The sequence below is a fragment of the Thermobia domestica genome, chromosome 8 (assembly GCF_964235325.1).
Source record: "Thermobia domestica chromosome 8, izTheDome1.hap1.1, whole genome shotgun sequence".
Taxonomy (NCBI): domain Eukaryota; kingdom Metazoa; phylum Arthropoda; class Insecta; order Zygentoma; family Lepismatidae; genus Thermobia; species Thermobia domestica.
In genome coordinates this window covers 107,507,285-107,519,740 of record NC_137461.1, presented here as the reverse complement: position 1 = coordinate 107,519,740, position 12,456 = coordinate 107,507,285, and the positions used below count along the sequence as shown (strand labels likewise).

The 12,456-nt window shown below is 34.7% G+C and overlaps 1 protein-coding gene across 6 annotated transcripts in view; it reads left to right on the top strand.

The window, feature by feature from the left end:
• Nucleotides 1-12,456, top strand: part of LOC145693133 (cytospin-A-like) — a 491,676-nt gene that overhangs the window by 443,290 nt on the left and 35,930 nt on the right. For all 6 annotated transcript variants that reach the window (XM_081768863.1, XM_081768862.1, XM_081768864.1 and 3 more), the window contains 4 exons: nt 3,206-3,418; nt 4,187-4,387; nt 6,361-6,507; nt 9,213-9,487. In XM_081768863.1, the coding sequence (XP_081624989.1) occupies nt 3,206-3,418; nt 4,187-4,387; nt 6,361-6,507; nt 9,213-9,487 (836 nt within the window). The remainder of the gene's footprint in view (nt 1-3,205; nt 3,419-4,186; nt 4,388-6,360; nt 6,508-9,212; nt 9,488-12,456) is intronic.

The window sequence follows — 12,456 nt, the reverse complement described above, 5'->3', positions numbered from 1 at the left end:
AAAATGACATACGATAAATAAATAAATAAAAAAAAAATATTAACAAAGAAAATGAGATTATGCAGTATCTGATCATACAACAACAAAAAAAATCTTAAACCTAGAGGAAAAAGAAAAATGAAAGGAAAATAAATAAATAAATAAAAAAGAAGAGATGGTTAAAATTCAAAGCTAACAACCCTTACAAAGAAACTAATGGCACCACAATGAATTATATAAGTAATACTAGAAGTTCTTTAATAATTGAATAAGTTCCGAACAAACTTCAAGAAAGTTTGGAAAATATCTAGAATAGAATAAAATTTATTTGCAATGTTGATTGTTTTAGAAATAAATTATTTCAAAATAGAAGCTTTAGAGATTTTTAAAAAAAAAGAAGAAAAAAAAAAGAAAAAGAATTTTTAGCGTTGTGGTAAGAATTCTTGTAGAAACAAAACCATCAATAAAGAAATCTCTATGAAGAATATTATGAAAAAATTAAAATCTAAAATAAATCTGCTGTCGTCTAAAGACAAAGAATGCTTTTTTGATATACCAGACATCTTTGAAATATTTGAACTTCCGTCGCAACCATGCTAGGAAGTTATTCTGAATACTCAGTAGTATTTACAAAATATTTGACTCTATTGTTCCAAATCACCGCACCATAGTCCAAATGAGAACACACATTACATATGTAGAGAATTTTGCAAGTATTAATATTTGAAAAATTACGGTAAAGCTATTTTAACATAGCTAAATTTTTCCCTGGCTTTAAATATGATTACTTGTAAACGTTTTTGAAATAATTCATCTAACATTATTCCTAGACTTTTAACCTAACTTCAATTTCGTGATTACCCACTATATATTTATAAAACAAAAGATTGTTGTTTGCAGTGACATTCAACTTATGCTATCGAATTCCAGTAATCAGGTTATTGACTGTTTCTTTTTTGTATGTTGAAACACTTAAACTTCTGAGATCCTTATGACTAGGTTTGAAGAAAGAAAAGGAAAACAAAAAGGAGACTTCTGAAGACTTCATGAAGATTTGCTTGATCAGCTGATGGTAGTGAGGGTTTGTGTTTATAGTGCGTCCAGTAAGAGAACGTCTCTGACAGCTCGCAGTGACATTGGCACTACGCGCGTGTCAAGGATTTTTTCGGTGCAATTGTAGTGGCAATTTAATTAATGGTATAAGACAGAGTGATCGTGGTTGGTAACACTGGTATCAAAGTAGGGGCTGCAATGTCCCACCGCATGTGGTAAGAAACGTCAAAGACCATCTCTTGTTGGCCGTGCTATAGCACAAGTGGCTTTATCAGTTAGTTGCATGGACAACTTTAAGATCAGAGAAATTATCTCAAATGGATATTTTACGTTTTCGTAAGAACTGTTCCCATTTTAACATGTGTTTGCAAGAATTTTCTTATGGTACTGTATGCCTTTCTTCAAATGCAGTTTTAAGCGAGAAGTTTGAGAAAGAAAAAACGTGACAGAATTGCTTGTAGAAAATCATAATTTGGTCCTGATGAAGTTGAAGACTTCACAGTGCAACTTGTACTCAAGAGTCAGCTAATACACGCGAAAAACTTTGACACAGATAGGATTGCTTGGGTCGCTTACGCTGGTTCATTCTACAATGGTTTGTTTTAACAATTTTATGAATGTTTAATACAATTCCACAATTAAAATAAAATTCACATCAACAACACTATGATGTTCCAGCTATAGGCTGCGCACATACTCCCAGACTATTACTATATACAGTTTCAACAAGTGTCTACTCGACTTGCTTCGAACAAACATCTTTTAACGAAACTAAAAAACTTAAATAAATTATTTAGTACTAAACAAACATCAACTTTTCAGTATTTATTAAGAAGACCTATGTATTATTGTTGGTAAACTTTTCTGTCGAACGTAGTTTGAGTATGTAGTATGGTGTGGATAATCTACACGAAGAGTGTAGTGCATAATGTTATGTCCTACAGAAGTGTTCAGGTACTGCCAGTCTCGAAGAAGGTGGTTCGTGCAACAAGTGTGAACTAGAAAAGGCTTTTAAACGGAGGAACGCATCAACACAAGCTGAAGAAAATAGTATGAAAGAAGAAAAGAATGCTGCACAACTGAAGAAAACTAAGGGGGAAAATCTTTAAAATCAGCAAGAGTAATTAAGGAATTTGATTTTTTAAATGAAAAATTTGAAGGAAGGATAGGTCACATAGAGTGATTATTTCAACCATTTTTAATTATATTTTAATTACAATGACCAATTTTTATATATCATATGAACATTATTATGCATCCATACGTATGTATTATCGTGTTCTCATATTATTGGTTTACCTTCTAGATTCTAGAATATTAGAAAAACAATGTTAAAAAAGTAGACGGATAGGATTAAAGCGCCTTAAACAACACCGTATTTGTAGATAGCATTTTTTATTAGTGACTGATATATATGTTCCCCAGTATTAATTTTTGAAAGTCAAAATATACTGTACTTATATAAACCCATTCTAAGATTTTCTATCAATAATTATAAATAGCGAAACACTCAGATTGTATGCCTTTTAACGTGTATTTCACTTTGTCACTAATAACTAATTCTTTGCTTTCCAACAGTATGTAATAGAAAAGATTTACATTGAACGACATAAGTAAATCTTCAACAATGCAAGCAATAAAGAAGAAAATGCTTCTTTTTATTGCGATCTACCTTTGCAATTAACTCAATACTTTTTGCTCAACATATAAATGAATAGGGTTTATTTAACTAAAATGTAATCTAGAAAAATGTTAGTTTGGAAAGCCTGGAAGAGTCCAGGACATCCTGTTGAATGGTTTCTTTGTGATTGCGGGGAGTTTCAGCCGTTATTTGCAATAATTCGATTGTTTCAGAGTATACAATCTGTGTAATTAATAAATAGAAGCAGAAACTTTTCAAGCAGTTCTGTGTAGAGTGCTGTTACATTAGTAGGGAAAACAAGACTTGGGCCTGCTGTGATAACTTATTCACTGCTGTGGTGCATCACGAAGAACTTGCCCATTTATGGTACACAAATTAACAGTTGCCGACTCTTGTTCACACACATTATCTTTACTACAAGATATTTTGAAGGCTTTTCTGCAATATTGTTATCAAGACTTAAAATATTCACTAAGCATTTTTATTTGTTACGAGCAAATTTTTTTTCATTGATTACTTTTAATGTTGCAGCCCAAAAGCCAGTGTCACCGCCTCCAATCGAAATGCGAGCTCTTCGTACAGTGTCGAATCGCTTCCCTAACAATGAGAACAATATGTTGACGTCAGTTACACAAGAAATGACAGCACGAAGACAGAAAGCTGGAGTTTGTAGGCAGGACAGTCAGCTTTCTGTTAAGTCATTAATTGAAAGTATAGAGAACGCAACGAAGCAGGCCAAAGCAGGTACGTAAATAATAAAATTCAGATATTTAACAGATATTTAATTTCTTTGAATTATTGGATTTAAAACTAATGGAAAATTATACATATCGGAAGCTGGGTAACAGTGAAACACCTTTTATTTTCTTCAAACATTCTAAATCCACTTTCTCATTTTTTATGCTCCAAAGATCCATGTTTATTCCAAGTGATCACATATTCTGAAAGCAATAATCCTCACATTTTCTGTTACGTGTATAGAAAAAAGCCAAAGTGACTTTCCTCACTGTTACCCTTTAGTGGAGAACAAAACTGTACATACATGAAAAATGGGATACTACTTTCAAATTGTCATAAGTGCGCTTAATTTCAGTGCTTCATAAGCTTTAAAAGGCTTCTAAAATCTGCAGCTAACACCAATTCTAAATATTAAGTAGTATTCTAATTGTACATTTCAAGAATTCAGAACTTAACGTGGATTAATGATAAATCGAAACCGTCAGAAGTTCCTGATTACTAATCCAGAATAAGGTGACTATGTGAATAGTATATTTATTAGAAGGTGTTTCTATCTCTTAGTGTTTCTTAAAAAAAAAAAAATAAAAAAAAATAAAAAAAAAAAGAGCAAAACAGTTACTTGTAAATTAAAGTGTTTCGGTTAGAAACTATAGATTCAATAGTACTTACTGGAATTTTTATATATATATATATGCAAGATTGTATGATACAAGCTACGAATCGGCTATTCATTTGGGAAATACAAAGATTAAATCGATTAAATTTTGTTTGCAGGTCCTGGTGGTAGTCGTAGTAGTTCGACATCGAGCCTGAGTAGTATAGCAAGTGATCCACGAGTAATGCCCCTTACACCCACCACTCCAACTCCACCATCGTTCCGAAACTCCGACTCGGAAACGTATATTAAAACCCCGTTGAGAGATCAGCAACAGAATAACCAAACTGCCAACAAAGTGCAAAGAAAAACCTTCACAGGTAACTTTATTCTTCAGTTCATATTTGCATGTTATGTTAATAGAATACACCCTAGCGCTATTTACTTAATATAACTTCTGTGTCATGTGTTATAATGAAAATCTAAAAGTAGTTTCAACCGAACTTGGAGAAATGGTAAGTTTACCTATTTTGAAAATATTAAACTTGAAGTTGGAGAATTCGTGTAAAACTGTTATGTTTAAATAAGACTTGAACACCCATTAAGGTCTGTATCCGAACCCTGGATAGGATAGCAGTTCGCTGTTTAAGGATTCTTCCGTTCCAGCTTTTATATTGAAATTTGTTACCTACTAGTGCAAGTGGTTTTGTAAGAAGTTGAGTTTTTCAGAGTAGTGAAGTTATAATACTGTACGTTAACCGTGTCTCAACAAGAACGCCGAATTTAATATGCTCCAAAAGGTGTTTATTTTTAGAAAATGGAAAATATTTTTACATGGATAAATCAGGTAAATGTTCCGATTTAGGAATAAAAGATGTCTGTCATATGTCATCTATGACTTGCTCTGCAGTATCACACACTCTCGATGAAATTCATATTTACTTTTTTACACATACGCCTATCGAGGTAGGGTACACGTTCAGTTCCCTTTTGTAAGCTCTTGCACTATTCTGGGTTTGTTTGCGTAAACACTTGACTTCAGGAAATCCCAAAGAAAATAGTCCCAAGGAGTAAGGTCACATGACTTTGTGGTCAGTTCTGATCACCGTTGCGAGCGAGTACTAAGCCGAGAATTTCTCTTGAAACAAAGCAATTGTCATGAGACGAGTGGTAGGTAGCGGTGTCTTATTAAAACCAATGCGCTCAATATCAATTCGTTAAACTGGGCGGTACCTTTCCTCATTAACTGTGTTTCCATCGACGACTTGACAGAATTAAGGCCTTATCACTCCACCAACCTAAAATCCGCACCGCGAGTAACTTGTGGATGCAATGATGTCTTATTTCTCGAGCATTTCCTGTTGCCCAGATGAAGCAGTTTTGTTTGTTGACAGCACTATTCAGATAAAAATGCGCTTCGTCACTAAACATTATTTCTTGCAAACATCTTTATCCACTTGTTGCATCCTCAAAACCCATTTTACGTAATTTTTCCTTTAAAAATGATCATTTGGTTTCAGTCGTGAGTTCGTTGAATTTTATATGCATGCATGTGCAGATCTTCCGCGAGAATATGATGTAGGAACCTTTCGAAACGACGCCGAACAGATTTTTTGGGACTTACAATGACACTATCATGCATAATAGCGATGCCTTCGATAGAGTGGGTCGATAACGTGGCGATTTAACGTCTGCTATCGAGCCTGTCGTCAAATTTCTTCATTAGTCAGTGAACTGTTATTTGATTAGGTGGACTTTCACACCGAAAGATGGCATGAAGTTTTCTAACAGTCTGTGCATAACACTCACCATTCTTGTAATGAGTTTTCACAATCAAAACTCGCTGTTCCTCTGTGTGGTACTCCTCGTTGACTAAGCTGCAACAAAGCTGCGAAAAAAAACTTTAGATATAATCCCAGTGTTGGCAGGTCGAATCAAATTCAACATTCTTAAATTTTAACGTTTACCTGTTGAAGCATGTAAAAATAGTTTCCATTTTTTTAAAAATAGTGTCCTTTGGGGCATTTTTGTTGGAACACCCTTTATAATGTCCTTAGAAGTAACAAATTCAAAATTTCATTTAGTTAGGTTTTTGTTTGTTTCAATGGCGAGGAAGTTTAAGCAAATTTCTTTTAGTCTTAAAAAAAAAAAAAAATCCCTGTTAAATGTGAACGTAGTCTTATCTTCTGAAGTTGTAATGCTTTACAGTGCAAACTAGGCCTTTTCTTTATTTTGCTTTTGAAATAATTTGAGTTTTGTAAGTTTTGCACATCAGATTTGATTTTGAATGGATGAAATACTGGAATATTGAATTAGCAGTCATTATTTAAATTTTCATATTTCTTTTATTCAGAGTCTATCTACTCAAAACCCACCCTGAGTGACTCTCTCAAAGGAGGAAGTGGAAAACTAAACGAGGAAGTTTCCCAACCTTTAAATCCAGTTTCTATTCTTTCCAATAAAATGGAATTCACAAGGCGGAACAGCTATGCAGACTTAAGTAAGTTTTTTTTTCTTTCTTTCTTATACACCAAATGAAAATATTCCATGGTTACATGTGTGTTGATTATGCAGCTAGAGAATAAGAGAAATTGGCTAAAATTCAAAAGCTGGTCAAGCAATCTCGCCGAGATATCTAAATTTAAATATAAGTTAGCTCATTGCATTCGAAATTTCAACTCCAATCAAGAATATTATTTTCTGTATAGGTAAATGTTAACAAAATGGGTCAAATAGAATTTCAACTTACCAATTTCTCAAATCTACGAACATATAATGATAGTTAATTGATATTGTAGTATATGTATACTAACTATATTTGCCGTTTTTCATCCCACGCGTATGTTCTTTAGTATGATGGACACGGAAACCGTGAAGGGCAAATCCGGAATCATGCGTATCAAACAACAATTTAGCTGCCTGAATGTCATTATAGAGTGAAAGTTTGTTCTCAGTCAAACGAAAATTAAGCTGACAGAAGATAACAGCTACATATATTTTGTAGTATAAACAATTATTTTCATAAATATGTAAAATACTTTGGGTACTATTAACAAAACAATGTAAAAATAATAGCAATTTGTATTAAATGTATTGGAGAAAGTGTAGTGATGTAAATTTTCTGCGCGAAACATCCATATCAGGATATTTAGCCTGTTGACTCACTGATACGGTCAATTGAAAAACCAAAGCTATTGCGGTAAATTTTATATTAGCTTTATTAAAACCGATACTTTTTAACCTCTTCGTGTTATATTACTAAGTTTTAATAGAGAACAATTGCATTATTTGATAAAATGCATTGCTTGATAAAAACCCTTTCCCAGGTATTAAAAATTATTTGTGACATTTACTTTTATGGATCTTGGACGTACTAAATGTTTCACTATGCGACATGAAAGGACTTAATAAATGGTGAATTAGTCCCATAGTTTATATCTTAAGTATATCTATTAAAAAATGAAATGAAACATTTCAGTTAAACTTCCTTCGATTATGCCCTTTAGGCTAAGGAATAGGGATAACTAAGGCAAGTGAATGATGAAAGAATCGGTGAAATGAGAAAGTGGGAGGAAACGAGAGTACCAGGGACCTCACACACCGCTCTACCACTGAGCCACCCCAATGTACGTATTGAGTGTAGCTATATTGCGTAAAGGGGAACACGGTGGTTGAGCAGTAAAGCGTTCACCTCTGGTGCTAGGGGTCCCTGGTTTGATCCCAAATCATGTGTGTTTGTTGGACAACAGTTTCCGTGTTTCTCGTGATTCTCCTGTTTCCTTCCACAATTTGGTCTCACCAATTTTTTTCACAATCATTCACTGTCTTTATCTACCCGTCGCCTTTAATCTAAAGGACATAATTGTGGACTTACTGAATATATTGTGTAAGTTCCATTATTTCAAATACTATTTTATCTTGTAATACATAAGGTTGATCCATCTGTGTGTGTGCCCGATTTTAAACCTTCACCCCTGCTCACAGAATCGACCGATCCGAATGGTTCAAATAGCAGGAGAAAGTAAAGGCCTCTAGCATCGCGCCAAGTTCGCATGTGTGTTGTATATGCATCGTGACTCTCAAGGTGAATCCGTTTGGGAAGGCTGCGTCGTAGCACTTTTCCACGCCAAGTTTTCAGTGATACGGGTTCAAAGAGAGTGGAGGGGAAAATGGAATGTGCTTTGGGGTCAACGACCATCAAGAACATCATTAACCGACATAAACATCTTAACGTTCCAGCACTTCGTTCAGCTAGTAAGGAGAATAGAAAGTGACCGGTACAGCAGTGACTCCATCTGTAGCTCTGAAGTTAAGCCGAGTTGCCTTGGAGAAAAACTCTCCTACACAACGTGTGATGGCAAGATAACTGCACTACCGCGACCTACGTGGTAAATTAAAGCTCCGGGTGGTGGTAGAAGTCATGACATGTCCTTACTGCGGCCCATCGATGGGAGAGAAAGACGCACTGCGGGCGCCTCTACAAACGCCATCTGTCAGAGGAAGTTTGTTGTGCCACATTCGATGAAGTACGGATTTATCTGTCAGATTGTGACAGAATTCGAGCCGTAACTTATACCCCACGAGACACAAAAACCCGTCCTAACTTCATCCGTCAGTGCAAAGCAAGTTTTTCGAAGGGATTTTTGGTTGTTGCGAGATGGTGCTATGAAAGCAAATTAACGATTCGGCAGGTGCCTAAAAACTGCAAAATCAACTGTGTATTTTATCAGCAACGTATCCTCACACTAACTTACACAAGTATTATTCTGCCTTCTTTGTATGAAAATGCAATAAATCAAGTTCGTGTGCATATGGACAAGATTTCATCACATATCCCGTTCTACATAGATATTTCTGCAACAGATGGCGCAGACATCGGCATTCAGGATATACTAGTGAAATCACCTGATGCCAGATTCATGGATTTTTGCGGGTTTGGTCTGTTAAAAAGAGCACTCGCTTCTCGTCCTGTCACCATTGTCCGTGGCCTCTGTAAAGCTTGCCCTGAGATGTGGCTCAAGATTTCCGTTCCTGTACTTCCAGTGGAGTCTCCTACAATGGAAGATACGATGCAAGGTTGTTACCAAGACACATGGTGCTCACATCGAGCACAACTGATGGTGGTTTAATGGATTTTCACACACAAATGGATCAACCTTCGGTATTTATAATGATTTAATTTTTCCATTTTGTGTTTTCTTGTAGCGGAAAGAAAGGATCCTTTAGCTGCCCTGGTGAAGAATGGAGGTTCGAAGAGAAACGCATTGCTCAAGTGGTGTCAGAATAAGACTGTTGGTTACCGAAACATTGATATCACGAATTTCAGCAGCTCATGGAATGATGGTCTAGCTCTTTGTGCTCTCCTCCATACTTACCTTCCAGATAGGATCCCTTACGACACACTCACCCCCAACGAAAAGAGAAGGAACTTTTCGCTGGCGTTTGCTGCTGCTGAATCTGTTGGCATTCCTACAACGCTGGTAAGTACTTCTGCATAGTCTGAATCGTGTTGGTATATAGTGGTGGTTTCCAACCTCCAGAGGGAGGGGCAACGTGAAAAGCAAGCCATCGAGGCGCAAACTACTTTAAGAAATACGAATGTTGTAACTAAGAGGCATTAAATTAAATACCGTATACACAAAATAATGAGTTAGAACTGTGGTTTCATTAAGAATAAATCAGGTAAAAAAAAATAATAATGCATAAAATGTACGCAACAGTCTTGCTGGAAGTAAATAAAAGTTGGTGAGAATATGGCTGCTATTATTTATTTATTTATTATTGAAAATTTGAGAATTCGGTACTGCACTTGAAGTCCCATTAAGGAATCAGATAAAAAGCATGTATGACCAACGAGCAGGAAGAAGGGAGAGGGACATGGAGTATGCAGGTTTACAAAGAAGGATGCCGGGTAAAACAAGGTTGGGAGCCACTGTTATAAAGTGACCTCGAAATAAAGGTAGGAAACGAATTACTTTCCAGAAGAAAATGGAAACAACCAAATATGCTAAATGCACTTGAGCTCTTTTGCTATATTACTTCATCTAATAGGAGGGAAAGAAAGGAGAAAGTGAAGAAAATTTAAAGAGCGGAAAATGATGAGAACGTTCAGACAATGTTGGAATGCAAGATCACATGGTAGTGTTACTAGGTTGAATATAGAGAAGGTTAAAATTATAATTGGACAAATAAGTCGTTAAAAGTGCAGAGAAGCGAAGAAAAATGGGAGATAACGTAAATAATGAAATATATATATATATATATATATATATATATATATATATATATATATATAATGTGTGTGTGTGTATGTGCGCGCGCGTGCGCAGGAAATAGTTGGAAATTAATATTAAAATAAATTGCAAAAAACAAAAAAACAAGAACTATATATGGGAAACTGAATGTAGTGAGGTAGGGTATTACAGATTAAGACCAGGAGGGTAGTTCGCAGGCAGGATGGTAATGTTTTCCCATCTTTTTGAAAGGCATGGAAGAGTTTGGGGAAAGCATCTTGAGCACAGCTACTTAACGCTTGGTTATAAATATTCGAAGAATTTGAAGCTTGAAATATATAGAACGATAATAATGCTTGTTGTCCTGTATGGTTGCGAAACATGGTCGCTTACTCTGAGGAAAGAACGTAGACTGAAAGTATTTGAGAACAAGATCCGAAGACGAATATTGAGACTCAAGAAGAAAGGGAATGGAAAATGGCGGAAACTCCATAACGAAGAACTGCATAATTTATACCGTTTATCATTGTTAGTCATCAAATCTAGGAGGCTCAGGTGGGCAGGTCATATAATCAGGATGGAAGAAGGTAGGAACGCTTAAAAGTCTTGACTAGAAGACCAATCAGAAAAGACCATTTGGAAGATCTAGGCGCAGATGGGAGGATAATATTAAGATGGATCTCTCAGAAATAGGAATACAAAGCAGAAACTGGATCCTGTTGGCTAAGGATAGAAGACAGTGGGGAGCTTTTGTGAATGCGGCATTGAACCTCTGGGTTCCATAGGTCATGGAGTTCGTTAGCTAGTTAAAAATATTAACTTTAATTTATTATAGGTCAAAATATTTACAAGCAGTGCATGGGTTGCTCTTAGGAGAAATCAAATAGTAATAGATGCAATTCACAATTTAACAGTACATAAATAAATAAATAATCTATTCTAACAGAGAGAGAACTACAAACTTCATCAGATTGGCAACGAACGACATACTTTTTAATGTCATAAAAATTAGTTTTTTTGATCGCATGAGGGTGTGTATACTTATATCATTTTGTTCAGCTACACGAGACCTATTGATTGTTGTCCCACCTTTTGATAGTTTTTTTTTCAGTTAAACTCGAATAATACTGGAGACTTTTTGCTGGAATTTTTAATGATGTACTCTTATCACCATTAGCAGCTATTATTCTTAAAACATAAACTGCTATTTTTATAGCTTGTGGCGTCAATCATATTTTGGAAACGTTACTAGTATAGTGTATATGTATTAACCGGTGATTCCTTAAAGGAGTAAAAACAATTAGCTCAATGGATGGTTCGTAACAAAATATTTGAATGTTTATAAATATTTAAAATAAAATGTTTAAAATAAAAATGTACACTTTACTTGAATGATTAAACTAATATAACTCAATAATAATAATAATAAAGAATAATTACTTTTGTTTCTCCAAATTATTAGATTGTTAAAAAAAATAATAAAAAGTATAATTTTCTAGATGTATAATGATTTTGAGGAGAAAACTGAGTACGTTTTCATTTTGATAAAATCACTCTTAGAACTCTTTACATTACAATGGACAACACTTGCACTTGAAATCTCTGTAACTATAAAATAGTACTCACGTACTAAATGATTGGTTTGTTCAAAATAACATACTGAATTCCACTTGAAGTTATTTATAACCTTACCAAAATCGTAGGTATATGTATTGCACAATATAAGCAAAAGTGATGCAATGCGTTGGACTGCAACAACCGTTTTATTTCAAACTTTTGAATGTTTGTAATAACATATAATGTACTTACTTGATATTTTGTTTCGATAGATCAATGGAACGTTACTATGTAACATCGAATTATTCTGTGTGTGTGCGCCGTGAAAAGCCGTATGCGCAGAAGTTAAAATGATTAATAAATAATTTCACATATAAAATATAATATAATATAGGGTAACTCAGTTATTATCAGAGTTATAACAAAATGTAAGAGGAAAAACCATCTGCAAATATGATGTTTTCAATCTAAACTGAAGAATTTTTTAAATCTGACAAGCAGTTTGGGCAGTATTCTCTTTATGCGCCAAATGCTAAATGAAAATACAACGTTGCCATTTACCTGGACCCATAACAGAAGTGAATGAAGTTACCGTCTTTTACGCTAACATATCGATGGCCAGCCCCCATTTCAAACAGTAACTTCATTCACTTCCTCTT